The 17,336-nt window shown below is 41.0% G+C and overlaps 1 protein-coding gene across 1 annotated transcript in view; it reads left to right on the forward strand.

Moving 5' to 3' along the window:
- Positions 1-17,336, forward strand: part of man1a2 (mannosidase, alpha, class 1A, member 2) — a 166,576-nt gene that overhangs the window by 74,563 nt on the left and 74,677 nt on the right. Inside the window, exon 5 of the mRNA XM_074657812.1 lies at positions 13,101-13,219. Coding sequence (XP_074513913.1) covers positions 13,101-13,219 — 119 coding nt within the window. The remainder of the gene's footprint in view (positions 1-13,100; positions 13,220-17,336) is intronic.

Here is a 17,336-nt window from a genome sequence, read left to right on the forward strand (position 1 = left end):
GTAGCTTTGGTCTCCAGGGCAGGAGTCTTTGCTGAACTCTGCTCCTCTGCCTGCTTGCCTTCACTCACACACCGCGCTCGTTCTCGCTCTTTCACTCCACCTCTCATGTGCATGCGCGCACACTCCACACTGCAGAAGAGTTAGTTTAGCTCTGAGAATATCTAGTGAATGAACAGTGGATGTTTGTGCAGAAATAACTGCTGCAGCTCCTCCAGACCAACAGAGGTTTCCCGTGTCTTGTGAAGTGACGGGGCTCCGCAGCGAGAAATGTTATCCTCTCTGACCAAAACTCCGGTGTCTCCCCCGTTCCCTCCAGTCGCGGTCGGGAGGCTGAGGCAGGAAAAGCCAACACTAGGATCAGCAGTGATTCATGGAGAGACCTTGGTCTGGTCAGCTAACATTACTGCCAAGCAGCTGAAATATAGAGTGATATTGTGGTTTTAGCTGACGTGTGTCGCCACACTGTTTTGAGCGATGTTCGTTCATGTCTATGTAGAGCGAGCACAAGCGCGAGCAACAGGACGCTGACTTAGTTGACTTAACGGCCACAGGTGTCGCTGTTGACAAGACATTTCAACTTTCTTTTAATGAATATAACTCGTCAGTTTTGACAGAATATCTCTCTTTAATTATCAATCTCATTATCATAACTCTTGATTTTATCATGGTAACTACGTGACGAAATGACATTATCAGCCACAGTAGTGTTAAAATCTGGGAGCAACATCATGCAGATATCCATCAACCTTTTAAAGCAGCAAGATGAAATGATTCATATCCACTTATCCAGCTATTGGACGTCACCACAACTAAAGAGAAGTAAAGAGTTTGTAGCTGGCTCAGTTTTAAAGCTAGAGTGAAGATACTGGTATCATATGAAACTATGAAACCTAACGAATCTATTGGTACCAACCATGTCACACTAGCTTGTTGTAAAGGAGGCTAAATAACGCTCCAAACTTGCGCTAAATTTTGGCGACGAAAAACTGTCATGGCCATTTTCAAAGGGGTCCCTTGACCTCTGACCTCCAGATATGTGAATGTAAATGGGTTCTATGGGTACCCACGAGTCTCCCCATTACAGACATGCCCACTTTATGATAATCACATGCAGTTTGGGGGCAAGTCATAGCATATTTTTTTGCTAAATGCAGTACCTGTGAGGGTTTCTGGACAATATCTGTCATTGTTTTGTGTTGTTTATTAATTTACAATAATAAATATATACATACATTTGTATAAAGCAGCATATTTGTCCACTCCCATGTTGATAAGAGTATTAAATACTAGACAAATCTCCCTTTGAGGTACATTTAGAACAGTTGTGAATGTGCCAGTCAGACGACCTTGTGTATTATTCTGTTGAAGCATTCTCTGATGTTTTTCTGGCTCGGCTGCATCAACCCCTCCTCCTCCTCCCCTCCTCTCCATCACTCACACTTTACATCTTGACCATCTTCCACTGTTTCTCCCACAGGACTTTGATCAAGTTACTCTTTTCTATTAATCTGTCAGCTCCACAGACTTACTCTTAACATCTCGCACTAGATATTCTAATCAAAGCAGCGGACCCTGCGCTACATGTGAGGGGAGCACAAATTGGACATTTCAAAGACTTGATCGCAGTAACACGGTGTACAAAAGGAAACAAGGAGGCCAATTACTTCCCCAGTTACCAGCTCAAAGCCCACATATTCTCTGTCACAGTTGGCCAGATGGATAATTTAGATGTCTTTTTTTTTGGGAAGTTTCTTTTTTCACAAAGAGGTAAAGAGATGGAGCGCATAATGAAAAATATTCTTTGTAGAGTTCTGCTTTCACCGTGTCCTGGTAGGAGATTCTTACCTTGAAGGAAAACATGATTTTCAGTTGATGGCAGTGCAAATTTACCTCGTTAAAATGTCCATATACAATAATGTCTCACACCGTTATATAGTAAACATTTTTAAAGTGCTTTTAGAAGTTGTTACATACAACAGTGTAAGCACCAAGAGAAAATAATACTGAGAGAGATGTTGAATAAAAGAAGCTGCCGAAGCTTTATTCTGTGAGGGAGAGGAAAACATTTTCCTTCGTTAGACTTTTGTTTAGCTCGTCTGTTTGTCTCGTCTCCGGTGTGACACTTAAAATTTATCATTTAACATTTCAGCTTTTAATTGACAAGAATTGTGTAATAGTGTAAAAGCTGAAGTGATGCACTCATTGACTTTCTATCTATTTGAGCAGCGGTTCTGTTCCAAATAAACGAGGCAGAAACTCTGGAAGATAACAGTGCCACCAAGTTTAATATTGCAGATAAGTCCCGATCTGATACTTCCATTTTCCTCGATAATTCAGTGGCACAGTGCACATTTTCAAGTACATTAAAGTTATTAAAACAATTCAATATATACAGTATGCTTGACGGGATAGCTTTGCATTGCATCAAAACAAACCGCCTGAATCCAAGCTGTTTCTTAATGTTTTTATTATTATTATTGTTATTATTATAGTATAATCTAACAGCCCCTCTCTGTAATCTAAAATATGTCGCTTTAAAAGTGTCCTCCAGTGTTTGTTGTTTCGGTGCAGCCTTTGCCTACAGTTACCTGAAGGAACTGTGTTACGTCGAGTGTTTATTTTTGTCGTCTGTATGTCACACATTAATAAATTACTCTATTTGGCTTTTTGCTTGCTGGGCCTTTTGTTGCACTTTGCAGTGGCGTTGTGAGTGTGGTTGTCGTCGGCTCTGTGAAACGCCATGAGCTGACATGAGACCAGTGCACGTGCGTTAGGTAAATAACATAAATAAACAGTCTCATCCTGCATTTTGAGTAGAGACAGACAGCCGAGAGTCGGAGAGTTGACAACGGCTGCACTCGTTGCGTTGGGTGAAAGATTTGCAAGTAAAAACACCTTTGTGACAGGTTGGCTTAGGAAGGGTTAAATGCAGATGTCATGTATGCACCTATATGTATATGATGATTATTAAAATTTAAGTTTGATGTAAAGCAAAGGATCGGATCGGGCTCAATATAGCCGATACCGATCAGTTAAAAAATGCTTTGATCGGGCCCAATACTGATCTTTGAGATCAGATCAGGACATCCTTACCAGGTATATTACACGTTTTAAGTTATTTATTATCACATGCACAACAATTACAGAAGCTGTCTTTGTCAATGAACAATTAAATATGTATATAAAGAAAATCACACAAGTAAAAACAAAATGAGAATCAAAGACGTAAAATAGTGCAAGTTAGAATCTAAAATACAACATAAATATGAAATAACGTACTTGTATTCAAGGAAGACTCTACAGTGAATAACTGTATCACCATAATGTGAGATGCATTATATGCATCCCTGTAGAAATAGTGTTTGAGCATTGTATGGATTTACCCACAGTCCATACAGCCTGTGGAGTCGTGCTGTGTGATTCAGTCTAATCCCAGCTTGGCCTGTAGCGTTGGCATTCAGACGGACATACTGTATATAATGTAGTTCTACAGCACCAAATGTGGCTCTGAAATCCTTTTGATGCTCCAACTCTCCATTTTACAGACACATTTATTCTTTATAACACGAGGTACACGTGTCGCAGTTGGCTGAAAAGTTCCTTTTCTTTGTGCAGACGAGTGAAATGAGTCTACAGTAAGAAAGCGGCGCAGACTGAGGCCCCGTTGGCAGCGTGCCCTGAGACGGGCATTCAGGCAGGGGGTTTAGTGGAGGAGCTCATGTTGAGCGGAAGGCCCAGTCTGACCAGTAACCCTCTGAGGCAGAAAACACAACACAGCAGATGTTTCAGTCTGGTGCCAAATAAGTTGGTAACCAGTTGTCCACTGCCAGCCAGACTGGTCTGAATTGGCCCGAGGGCTGGCTTTGTTTATCGCTGCTGGGCTCATTACAAAACAGGCTGAAATGCCACGGTGGACCTGGAGCAGCAGACCAGGAGGAGGAGGAGATGGCTTTTACAAAACTGTGCTGCAGGCTGTGATTGCAAGTACTACCAGTCTTTAATCTGACACGGGCTAACATGGTGGACTAAAGGCTATAAGGTTGGGGCTGAATACAAAAGAATACAGTAAACATCTAGATAAACGTTTCCATGATTATTAACAATGATAATTAATCTTTGTGATTTTGAGAGTACAGATGTTTTATGTCGGAGCCAGACTGATATATCAAATGGTTGGTATTGTCAGCTGATTTTATTTTCTGACAGATTATAGGCTACCTAAAACAATGTCGGTGTTACATAGTTTGTCCAGCAGACTTCATTGTTTACAATAATCTGCACCAGCTGAGTTGGCAGAGAAGCACGACAGCTGAGCTGATATTGGTGCAGAGGATGATAATCACAACTGTTTGATAACCAAATTTCACTGCTCACTGCTCACTTTCACTGCACACCAAATCAAGAACTAAAACGTGTATTTTCTCACTTCTCTCTGGTGATATCTAGTCACACAGATAGTTTTATTTATGGGATAGGCTATCTCTGCAGGAGGAGTGCTAGTTAACGTTAGCCGGTGGGCAGCACAGTCCTGCTTAGCGAAATAAGTTAAAAGAGAATGCATTGAAATACATTATTATGCGTTCATCTATTCAGTAAAAAATTATATTGGGTGAAAGTAAATTACAACTTTATCATGATGCATTCAAATGTAATCCTGTAAAATGTAGTTTTTGGTGAGAAACTTGAGTAAATCCAGTTGTTTGAAGGAGATGTTTTCACAGCAATATAAAATAGATAAGGGAATTATGACCCGTTTAACTTCCTAACACTGTGTCCTAACTTGATGTGACGCAAGCGAGCGTCAGCGACAAAATCAGCTTGATTGCATTGTTTTCTACTGGAGTGTCCTAACTGGCAGCGAGCGGCGCGGCGCGATGCAGAGTGAGAGAGTAAGAAAAGCATTCTGTGCTCCTCTTACTTCTTTTACCTGTTTGGATATTTTGTTCAGTATTGTGGAATAAACAACGGACTGATGTTCCACTATACAGCAGGCTGAGCAGGGATGACAACTGGTGAATAAAACATCTGTATTTAGTCTTTAATAACTTAAACTGTGCTTATGAAGAATCAGTTGAATCTATTTTTTTGGACGGTGCTGAAAAAAGTTAGTTTTGTATACCAGCTGCTATAACAAAACAATAACAATAACGATCGGTATCGGCCGATACTCAGCGACGATCTGCAAAAAAAAACCGTTGTCAGGGCATCTCTAAAAGCAAATAGTGCTCTTTTCTCCCCCGTCTCCATCTCGGCTCAGCTTTACAGCTACAGTTGTGTTGGATGTTGCAGAATGTAGGCAGAAGGAAGAGGAGCAAATGTGGGAGATTCCGGTGCAGATGGTTGTGTAGCCTAGAGGGCATCAGAAGGAGCTCAACAGTAAAGACTAGAGACTGAATGGGATGGAGGAGGAGGGCCAGAGCAAAATCAGAGAGGCTGCAAGGGAAAGGTGTAAAGTGAATTCCAGAGAGGGAGTCCTAGAAATGCCTCTTGGAGCTCAGTCCAACTGTGATTCTGTCAAAAAAAAAAAAACCTTCACTTCCAGCCAGGCGTCTGAATCTGATCCTGCTGAGAAACCCACTCGGCAAGGAAGAAGCACACACATGCATCGACTACAAACGCTCCCCTTTGCACATCCACGCACCATCCCTACACTTTCTCATTTCATTCAAACACAAAAACATCTTCTCTGACACACACCTGAGCTCTCCATCATCTCCCACTCTCCCCGAGCCGACGCTTTACAAGACGGAGAGAATGGAGACTGAATAATGACATCACGTTTTCCTGCCTCGTGTGAATTCAGACCGGGGAGCTCTGAAACCTGCCGTCTAATGAAACTGGCACAGGGAGTGTTTGAGGGAGAGGTAGTGGAAGAGAGCTGTGTGAGATTGTGATAGATGGAGAGAGGAAGAAAGAAAGTGTGTATGGTGTGAATTCAATCAAAGAAAGAGGAACATGTATCTATGTTAAGAGAGGAAGATTTTGCAGCCGAAGGTGTCTCTCTCTCTCTGTGTGTGCGTGTGCGTGTGCGTGTGCGTGTGCGTGTGCGTGTGCGTGCGTGAGGCCGTGGCGATAATTCCCCAAATAAATAAACCTCATTCCCGGCCAATTTGTCTCAGATAAGCAAAGCCTGGCACCCCTAAACCTACCTTTAGAGAGTGCCAAGTCAGCTTCAGTTGATGCAGTTGGCGTTGTATGAAAGGGCTGCACAGCACTCAGATGTAGGAAAGATGGTGGTTGTGTTGACAAGAAGGACTGTGAAACAATACAAGCCCAGATATGAGGTCTGAAGACAGGTAGAGTCACGGTCGAGCCAGATTAACAGAGGAAAAAGGGAGATTTAGCCGACGGCGAATGCTCGGCAAGAGAGAAATGCACCCAAAGAACGTACTGTATATTGATAAGAAGTGAAAGCCAATTGGTTGTTCCATTGCAACGTCAGCGTCCAGCAACAGTCCGCCTACAAAGTGCCTTACTATTTAATGTGTTGACCAATAAAAATATTATAAATATACATATTATTTTAGCTGTTTACTTACTTATTTATCTATTAAACTTTTTTGCCTACAACTCCATTAAATTCTGTTGATGTCATTCTACTAGTGCTACTAGCTACTGGCCGATAGTCGGTTGTTTGAGACGTTAATACATCCACCACGGTAAAGGCTTACAGCATACAGCCCATGGGTGTATTATAAGATAATAAAAGTGATGAATTGCAGCCAATATATCCATTATTACAGCCGCATACAGCTAGCAGGAAGCTGGCAGAACCCGATATGTCATATGAGCGTGCAGGGCGGTGCAGTCCCGTGGGTCTGTTTATTATGCCGAGGAAAATACCTCTGGATTCAGCTGCCATTTTACAACTTTTAGGACATCATGATTTAAATGAGGGATATTTAACTGTTCATACTGGGAAGTAGATTTACATCGAAAAAAAACGTATCCCCTGATTTACAGACGTCTCTTTATACATCAATGGCTACAGACTCATTGGCGTTTTCAGTCCAAAATGGCAGCAGCGCTATACCGCAATGCCATCTAGCAGCAGTTTCATCTCTTTGCTTCTACACTCTTTGATGCACCTTCAGAAGGGTGGAAGGAGTGTTCGTGCGTCGGGGTTCGAACGGAGAGTCGCAGAACGATTGGAAAGAAACACAGCGAGACAGTGATAAATGAGAACAAACAGATGGTTAGGTGGAAGGAGGGGCAGATGAAAAGATGCAGGGTGTGATGGAGCAGAAAAAGAGGACGGAGAGGAGAAGACTGTAAGGTGTGATCACAAGGTTACATCCAAACATGAAAGTGAGCTGAACTTCTCAAGGTTGGGAAAACAAACATCCACATCAGAGTCAGAAAGAAACACAAGTAAACTGCAAATTAACATTTTCTTCTGCTTTGAAGTTGCAGCTGAAATTACAAATCGGGGCGGGGGATAAATAAATAAAAACCAGGTGCCAGTGGATAAGTTGTTACAGATAGATAGGATAAATATTCAAAGTATTGGTTATGAATGTATATATATATATATATATATATATATATATATACATTCATAAAATAATATTAAAAATAAATAAATTGATATTTCTGTTTTAATTTCCTTCTTTTTTACCTTTTTATTAATTCCCTTATTTATTTACTCTTCTGTTTAATTTCCCTTTTATTTTTTTAATTATTATTAATAATTTATTTTATTTATAAATGTTTTAATGTATTTATTTATTTTTGCATTTATTTATTTTTAAATGTATGTATTTATTCATGTATTTATGCATTTAGACCCCATGACAAACGTTGAGTGAAATACATGAAGTAATGTTAAAAAGAAATATTTAAAGAAAGCTACATTTGCTACATTTAATGATTTATTTAGTTTATTTATTCATTGACTCATTTATTGATTGATTGATTGATTGATTGATTATTATGATATTTTTTATTTTGGCAGGTTTCGTCCTCCATAGATAAGATGATATATCCTTGGTTATACTGTACACTGTCTCAGAGAACAGGACTAAGTTGTGTCCAGTGTTTTTATTTATAGTGTCAGTTTTGCATGCACTAATAAGAGTTATGAGAAGCGATGAGAAGGGTTTCTAAAACATTAGAAACACACATCTTGGTATTTTTAGAAGGACAATCAGCTAAATAACTTACTGTCAGTATCACATTTTCATTTGTGGTGTATCATTGTTGTGAACAGAAGCTGTTACACAAAACCCGGACCTGAATGGGATGATATTGTGTAACTTTGACAGGCCTCTATCTTTGCCTCAATGGTGTCACATTGCTCCGACTGCCTGCAGCGTACCTGCGGGTGATGAAAGCGACAGACGGGAGGGAGATGGGGGTTAGCGCGGTGCGGCAGAGGGGGCTACGCTCCACCAACAGTCGGGCCAATCTGTCAAGATCCGGCAGGCGGCCAGGGCATCTCGCTATCAGCCCGGCCTTGCCTGGCCGGCCGCAGTGTATTTTTAGAGTGATTTAGAGGTTCCTGTCTATAATGATAATAACGCCGCAGCTCCTGCATGAAGCCAGACGCTTTCCTTTTCAATGGAGTCAGAGATAAGAAGGGGATGGCGGGGAGGCTCAGGAATTCCAGCGGCACACGCTGGAGCTGATATGAAATGAGGAAGGATTTAAAGGGCAGCGCCGCTGACTTTTAGCACTGAAATATGTTGTGAATGTGTCGGACTGAACCAAATACAGCGAGCAGCGGCCGAGGGATAGAATATCTTGCTGTATTGTTTCACATATTAATGAGGAGATTAATTTAAGATATGTGGTTGTTTTGTTTTATGTAAAGGCAAGTATGTTGACATTTAAATTATTGTTTGTGTGTGTATAGCATTTCAGTGGATCTGCAGAAATGGAATATAACATTCATATCAGGGTTTACGCTCAACTTTGTTTTTGACGGCCAATATGGCTGTAAACGTTACGTAAACCCTGATTCATATTTTCAGTCGTATCACCCGAAACTAAGAATCGTTGTGTTTTCGTTAGCTTAGAATGAGTCCTTCATATCTACATAGGGAGCGGATCCTCTTCATGGAGTCCTCCATGTTGCTCCTCCATGTTTCTACAGTAGCCCAGAACGGACAAACCGAACTCTGGCTCTAGAGAAAGACTTTCACATCTTTATGTTACCTGAAGGCCACCGTAGTTCTCCGACACGCTTGTGAAACTGTGGTAATGTGATCTGCAGAGTGCAAAACTGTGGTACCGCCAGCCACCGTCTGACATTACCGCAGTCTTGGAAAGAGAGGAGTGAGTGGAAGGGTACTCAGTTGGTTGCAAACTGCAACTACACCACTAGATGACATCAAAACCCCCACACTTTACCTTTACAAAGGAAATACTTATCCAACAACTTTATGTCTAGAGCAGGGGTCAGCAACCTGCGGCTCCGGAGCCACATGCAAAAAGTTATGGAAATGAATGCATTTTTAACGGTATTTTTATTTATCATTGCTGTAGGTCTACAGTGATTCCTACATTCTCCAGTTGCAAAAATCTGTATCATATACACCGAATAATAATAAAAAAAAAAAATTTCAGTCAACCAAAATGTGCGTCATCTACGGCCTGGTGCCTTATCCTCTAATTTTGCCGAACCTCAGTAGCTCAATTGGCTAGCTATGGATTCTAAATCCCAAAAAAGAAAAGTCTCGGAGGAAAATAGAGAATTTAATAGTGCGTGAACAGATTCGACAACAAAAAAAGATATTTCCAGAACAAGCACACTGGATTTGCTGAAAAGCCAGCAGCAGCAGCTTCCAGCTAAATGTCCTGAGATGTTTCTTCAATGTCCTGCCTCTCATTTGCACCTGGGCCCCTCACTGCATTAGACGTAATAGTCTGTTACTTTCATCACAATGCTCAAATGTGCCAAATTTTCTTTTATTTTATTTGGCCTAAAATGTCTCTTTTGATAGTAAAGGCTGCTGACCCCTGGTCTAGAGAGTAAACGTTCAATGGCCAAAATGTGGATTAAAGTGCCACGAGTCATTTTCAGCTGTTGCACATTTTCATCTGTTGTCAGATTAGAATTAAGAAACTATAATCAATAAATAATAAACATCCTTATAATAATAATAAAAGTAACCTTTGCCTGTGGTGTAGCAGAACATTCACACGACATTCACAGTGACTGCTGCTCGCTGAAACCGGTCAGAACTGACCTGAAAACAGTCGGCTTCTGTAGATGCAGGTACCGTTCCCGTCTTTGCTGAATATCTCTCTCTTTAAATTATCGATCTCATTATCATAACTCTTGATTATATCACGGTGACTAAGTGATGAAATGATGTTATCTGCCGCATTAGTGTTAAATGTGGGAACAAAATCATGCAGATATCCATCATTAGAGACAAAGGACGATAATGATGAACAGCACAAAATAAACCTTTTTAAAAGCAGCAAAATGAAATGATTCATATTCACTTATCCAGCTATTGGGCTTCACCACAACTAAAAAGAAGTATCTAACAATATAGATTTAGAGAACTGCCCAGGCTAAAGGACAAGGACTGTTTGTAATTATTATACTCAAATCCCCTTACCTGAGGGAGGAGATTCAAAGCCGGTATTATTTTAAAAAGCACGTGGCCGCTCATTATGAGGAGATAACCGTCCCAAAGCTGGAGTCAGAGAGTGGTTGACCTCAGCCGTAGTCATATTAATATGATGAACGGTATTAAAATACAGCAGCAACGAGAACCAACAGCACTCAAGGGGTGGCAGCTTACCTCATCTAAAAGTAACGTTTTATTTCTGTGGTGCATAAAATAACTGTAATATATATTAGCAGGGCTTTATGGAGCGGTTGATAAATGATGAAGAAACAACTGTACTTTGCCACAATCTGAGATATCTGAGTGCTTCTCCTGTGTTATAAATACCTGAACAGAATCACGACAAGTAAGTCGTAATGTCCTACGATATCCAAACCACGGCTCTCAAGTTAATGAGGCAAATATACATTTTATGATGACACCTTTTGTTATTTTAATCTCTGCTCTTTATTAGCTCGATTTCTTATCTCTGTTGCCAGACATTGACCTGATTGTGTCTGGTGCAGACTACTGTAATTCAGAGGATGTAGATAAATTGAGGCACAACGATCCCCGCTGTGGTCAGGTTGATGGAGGTCCTGCATCATGTAAGGGCTGTTCAAATATTAATTTAAACCTTGATCTGAAAGATACACACCGAGCGGGCGGACTGAACATCCCCAGTGCAGTTGGGGGGGTGCTTTGGGCAGCTGAGCAATAGCTGCATGTCCATTTCTAGTTTCATATGATGCCAGTATCTTCACTCTAGCTCTAAAACTGAGCCCGCTACAACCTCAAAATCACAAGTTGCTTTAATGCATTAAAGAAATTAGTGGCGTTCAAACGAATTTGCGTCAACGTGTTATTATTGCATTAACTTTGACAGCGTTAATATTTACTATTGCTGTTAAACAATAAAGCAAAAGTATTTCTTATCCGATTACTTTATTATAGTGATGGGAATTCTGTCTCTTTTTAGTGAGCCGGATCATTTGACTCGGCTCACCAAGAAGAGCCGGCTCTTTCAGCTCCCAAACGGCTCTTCATTTTACCACTTCTGCCTTTTATAATTCAGCCAAATTTAGATCTGTTTTGACGTATGATTAGTATGTGTGCACATATATCACTTAAATTATTCAATATAATTATACTAAACCTTATAATTTCCAGAATACCATAATTTTACATTATGTTTGGTATAAAATGACCTGTAGACCGTCAACGCGCCGCACACCCCGCCCCTCCTTGCTTGATTGTATGATCCTCGTCTGTCATCACGTGATCGGTCGCACAGGCGCGCATGTCATTAACACAACATTCAGTCTCAGTGCATGCATGGAGGGCCCGTGGCGCGGAGAAGATCATCCTATCATTCTGCCTGTCATTAATTTACAAAAAAAAACATCTCTCGGACGGGAGCCGGCTCTCATCGTTCACTTTGAACCGGCTCGTGCGTGACCGACACATCACTACTTGATTAATCGATGGAATAACTGGTAGAATACTCGATTACTAAACAAAATCGACAGCTGCAGGAAACGGTCCGACACCACCTCTCGTAAGCGGTCTCGGACCGGTTGTTTTGGTCCAGACGAGAGTACGATTACTGCGTTCACAACAGCTCAATCAAACCGCACTACAGTTTGATTGAATCTAAATATTGGCTTGTGATATTGATTAGAGTCATTTCATTTATAACTAGAATGGAACTCGGAGAGCGCATACCTCCGCCAAGGTGCATGACTTTAAGGCGGAGGTAACGATACTAAGGTATTCCCTGTTGAATGACTAAGATTATAGTCTTTATAGTCATTTTATCATATGTCTTTAGCTTCTTCTGTCTCTCTGCTAGCCCTGCTTTGCCCTTCTTCTTTTCTGTCTACTTCTACTACATCCTTCTTATGTTTACTTTCATCTGCTAATATTTCTCTCTGGTTCTGGCCCACACTCACACTGGTCTGTTCGTTCTCCAGCTCTCTGCTGGCCATCGGGGATACTGGGATTATTGGATGGAGAGAGGAGAGGAGTGATTTTCTGGCCAGCTGTAACTTAATGAAGCATCCCAACACACTAGTGTGTCTTTCTCCTCCTCTGTACAGCCAGAGAGGAAGAGGTAGAAAGAATATACAGAAATGATATATGCATAGATACGTGCATTGTTATAGAAGGGACTGAACAGACTAGTTTCCAGTATGTGCTCAGTGTCACAGCGCCTTCTACTGGTCGGAGGATAACATTGCACAGATTTCACTGCTTGGAAGAACTCTTTCTACAGTATTTATGTAGTTTGAAGTTTCTTCCTGTGTTTGCACTTTGCATGACGGACGTGCAGCAAAGTTTTGATTGCATATATTAATAATTCATCTGAGTAATTTCTTATTTTTCAATGCAACAAATGTCTTCTTCACAAATTAGGCCCATTGTGTTGTGTGATTAGTTTCCCCACTCATAATTCCCAGAGGTGCGAGGTTTTATGTGGAGCGTGACTGGACAAATGAATCTCATTGTCCTATTTGTCTTACCTTGTGTCTTGTGCAGGAAATTCCCAACTCGGGGCGACCATCGTGGACGCCTTAGACACCCTGTACATCATGGGTCTGCACGACGAGTTCAAGGACGGCCAGGAGTGGATCGAGCAGAATCTGGACTTCGGAGTGGTGTGTACCTAAACATCCTTTTATACACATGAAAACGTTTGGAGCAATAGTTTAAAAATAACAACATGCTCAGGTGTTATTTGGATCTGTTGATGGTCCAAATACTGTGAGTTCCCACTCCATTCACAAGAGTTTGCCTGACAGAGACTCACAATTTAACAAATCTCTGTGTTACTTGAACGGCATTAAACACTTTATAGTTTGATTACGTGCTCCTGCTGTGAAAACACACTTAGAAGAAAGCCCTCAGGAATCCCAAATCATAACTTCTTATCAAGGTCAGTAGCCGAATGCTTCATCTGGACAATCACTTTGATAGTCTGCCCTCTCTGATGAGAGCCATTTGGCACTGAGCATTCAATGAGAGACAAATAATAACGTAACAGGAACTAGAGGCTCTATTCAAACGATGTATGGCGCATGGTCTTAAGTGCATTTAGGGCGTGTCCAACTCCACTTTTGCTTGTTAAGTGGTGCATAATCTGGGCGCAGAGTAAGGCGCAAGAGGCAAAGGGGTTGTATTTAGTCTCTTAATTAATCATAGGTGTGTTTTTGGTGTAACAGGAATTAAACCAATCAGAGTGTCATCTCCCATTCCCTTTAAAAGCATTGATATTTAAATGGTGGATTTTGCAAATTGGAGAAGCGAGCGGTTTTCTGCTGAGGTAACGGATCTGCTTGTGCGCGAATTGAAAGCGAAAATGACAACAGCGTCGGTCTGAAGCTGGCGATGACAGTTGCGCTACACTGTGCTCTGCTTTGCGTCTGGTGGTAGATAGAGCCTTAGGAGTTTATGCAGTTGATGCAATTTTCTTGCAAAACATGCCATCCAGCACCATTGGGCCATAGATAATATGCAGGTATTGCTCAAGTTGGATTAAAACCCCTGACCATATCAGTGCTACAGTAACACCGTATTGTCATTAATGAGCTGATCTGGATCAGTCAAATCTTATCAAAACTAATTCAAATACAAACATCAGCTGCACTTAGTTCACGGTTTGTGCATCATTCTCTTGCAAATGTTGGAAAGGTCAAACATCAATCAGTATTGTCAGATTTGGATGCCCTTTTTTCAAAGTTATCTCAGTGCTTTATCTCAGCTTTATTCTCCACTCAGTGTCTGTTTACTCATAACTATCATCCCTCATCTTTCATTCTGTCCATTTCTATCTATTTTCTCTCCTCTCCTCTCCTCTCCTCTCCTCTCCTCTCCTCTCCTCTCCTCTCCTCTTCTCTCCTCTCCTCTCCTCTCCTCTCCTCTCCTCTCCCAGTGTTTTGGTTAACAGCCTCCTCTCTTTTCTGTCTCTCTTGTCCATCATATTTGCAGCTCTCCTCATTTATTTCTCTGTCTCCGTCCTCCTCTCCCATTACCAGCTTCCTTCCTTCTGTCAATCACCTCTCTTCCCTTCTGTTATGTCTTTACCGTGCTCCCTACATACTCTTACGTTACCATTTTATTATCTTTTCTTTCTTCCCTACGTTGTCTTTATACTGCCACTCCTTCCTTCTGTCTTCTTTTATAACCTCTTTGTAGTCTCTGGACATTTGCCTCTTTATTGTCTTCAATCTCCCCTCTTTCATTACATTTGACAATCACAATTTTTTATCTGTCCCTCTATCCATCATCTGCCATGTCTATTACCTCTTTTTATCTTTTTACCCTCTGTCCATCCTCCTAGTTTTTCACTTTTTTCCTCCATCATTCTCAATCTTTTCTTTTGCAGTTATTTCTTACCCTCAATCTTTTATCCCTTCACTTTCTCTCTGTATCCATCATTCTCCAACTTGATGCCAAATTATATTTTTTCACCCTTTCTTTTTCTCCTCCAATCAGTTTATTCACATTTATTCACACCTAACTAGGCATCCTCACACATCCCCCTTTTCTTTTCTCTCTGCTTCCCCATTACTGCTAAGCTGTCATCCCTGCTTTCTCCCCCTTTTCTCACATCTGTCTCCCCTTAAAAAAACATTCCCTCGGAATCATTATTCTGTCCATGCCTTCGCCTCGCTCTCCCGCCTCTCTTTTCTTACTTTCTGTCTGACTCCTGAGCTTGTTAGTCCCCCTACTGAGGCAATCACAGGGCAGCCAGCAGGTAGGCAGAGGGGATCTAACAGTCTGACACTTGGAGGGCTAATTAACCTCGGGATGACTGTGGTCGAGCGGCGGAAAGAGGGATGCAGCGAGGAGGACGGGGGGACAGAGAGAAAGAGGAGGGGAAAGGCTTAGATTGGATGGAGAGATGGAGGGTAAGAGAGCAGAGAGGAGTGTGAAGGAAGAGGCATCGGGGATAGAGAGAAAGAGAAAGACCAGTGAAGATTAATCACAGACTGAGGAGGTAGGGGGGTTCGGATGGATAGATAAAGACAGAGATGGAGGGAGGAAGAGCTGCCGTGACGACAGATTGAGGGATACAAATGGGCAGTGGAGACGGCTACGAGAGAGAGGAAGAAAAGACAGTTTGTGGATAGAATGAGGTGAAAGTCAATTTAACCTTTGAACCATGAGCTTTTTTTTGCTTTGCTCCTTTTATTGAAAGGGTTTTAACATTAGAACGGCCATGAGGGGCATTTTGACTGTTTTCAAATGAATATATTTGCAATAACTTTAGCTGCCCTGTGCAGCTGGGGCTGATTTATTAACGTTAGCTCTGCTGGTAAACAATAGATTGTGTAAATGTTTTATAATCTAGGAAAAGTAGTAGCCTAATGCTAGATTAATCTCAAATAGGATCTCTAATATTTAACATTATTACCCTGCATAGAAATACTGCTGTGGATATATGCAGTATTTATGGTTTACTATAACTTATGCAGTGGTATGCATATTGATAAATACTAGGGCTGTCAGCCACTAATTTAAACGCATTAACATGAAGATACTGGTATCATATGAAACCAGAAAACCTAATGAATCCATTGGTACCAACCATGTCATACTAGCTTGTCGTGAAGGAGGTTAAATAACACTCCAAACTTGCGCAAAATTTTGGCGAGGAAAATCTGTCATGTCCATTTTCAAAGGGGTCCGTTGACCTCTGACCTCCAGATATGTGACTGTAAATGGGTTCTATGGGTACCCACGAGTCTCCCCTTTACAGACATGCCCACTTTATGATAATCACATGCAGTTTGGGGCAAGTCATAGTCAAGTCAGCACACTGACACTCTGACAGCTGTTGTTGCCTGTTGGGCTGCAGTTTGTTTTATGCTAAATGCAGTACCTGTGAGGGTTTCTGGACAATATCTGTCATTGTTTTGTGTTGTTAATTGATTTCCAGTAATAAATATATACATACATTTGCATAAAGCAGCATATTTGTCCACTCCCATGTTGATAAGAGTATTAAATACTTGACAAATCTCCCTTTAAGGTACATTTTGAAAAGATAAAAATGAATTGCGATTAATCACAATTAAATATTAAATCGATTGACGGCCCTAATTTTTTTTTTTTCCCTAGACCGTTAGAAGTAGTTTGCCTTGTTATCAGTAAACTAAGCTAATAAATAAAAATGAAGGGGGACACTATAGCGAGCAAAGCCGTGCTGATCAATTAACCACCAGACCGAAGCATGTGGAAGTATTTTGGGTTTTACACCGTGGATGGCAAACATTTCCAACAAAGATAAGTCTGCTTGTTGACTTTGTAAGAAGCAGCTGCCCTACCCAGCCTCATCTTACAGCCTACACAATCAAAAAGGACCTTTCCTAGAAGCTCATAAAGAGGCCACCACCAGTGAAATAGCAGGATTTATACAAGAACGATGACAGAACTGGAGACACGATGTAAAATTCCAAGTTGCGCCACAATCTGAAGACACATAGTCCAGTTTTATGACACCACATGGGAAAATATATAGACTGTACTGACAGGTAAGACACTCTCTGATCATTGACAGATAGCCATTGTTAGGGTGTGTTTTAAATTAGGCATTCATTTGAATATATATATTACCTCTACACTTCCACTTTTGGTACTGAAGAAAACTTCTAAACGTGATGATTATCAGGAAAGATCTGCAGTTAAGTGTAAGTCACGCTGAATCAAAAAATACATCTATCATGTGTTTGTGTTTTGACTCTGAGAATAGGTACAGTAGGCGTGATTTTT

This window comes from Sebastes fasciatus, chromosome 14, assembly GCF_043250625.1.
Source record: "Sebastes fasciatus isolate fSebFas1 chromosome 14, fSebFas1.pri, whole genome shotgun sequence".
Classification (NCBI taxonomy): domain Eukaryota; kingdom Metazoa; phylum Chordata; class Actinopteri; order Perciformes; family Sebastidae; genus Sebastes; species Sebastes fasciatus.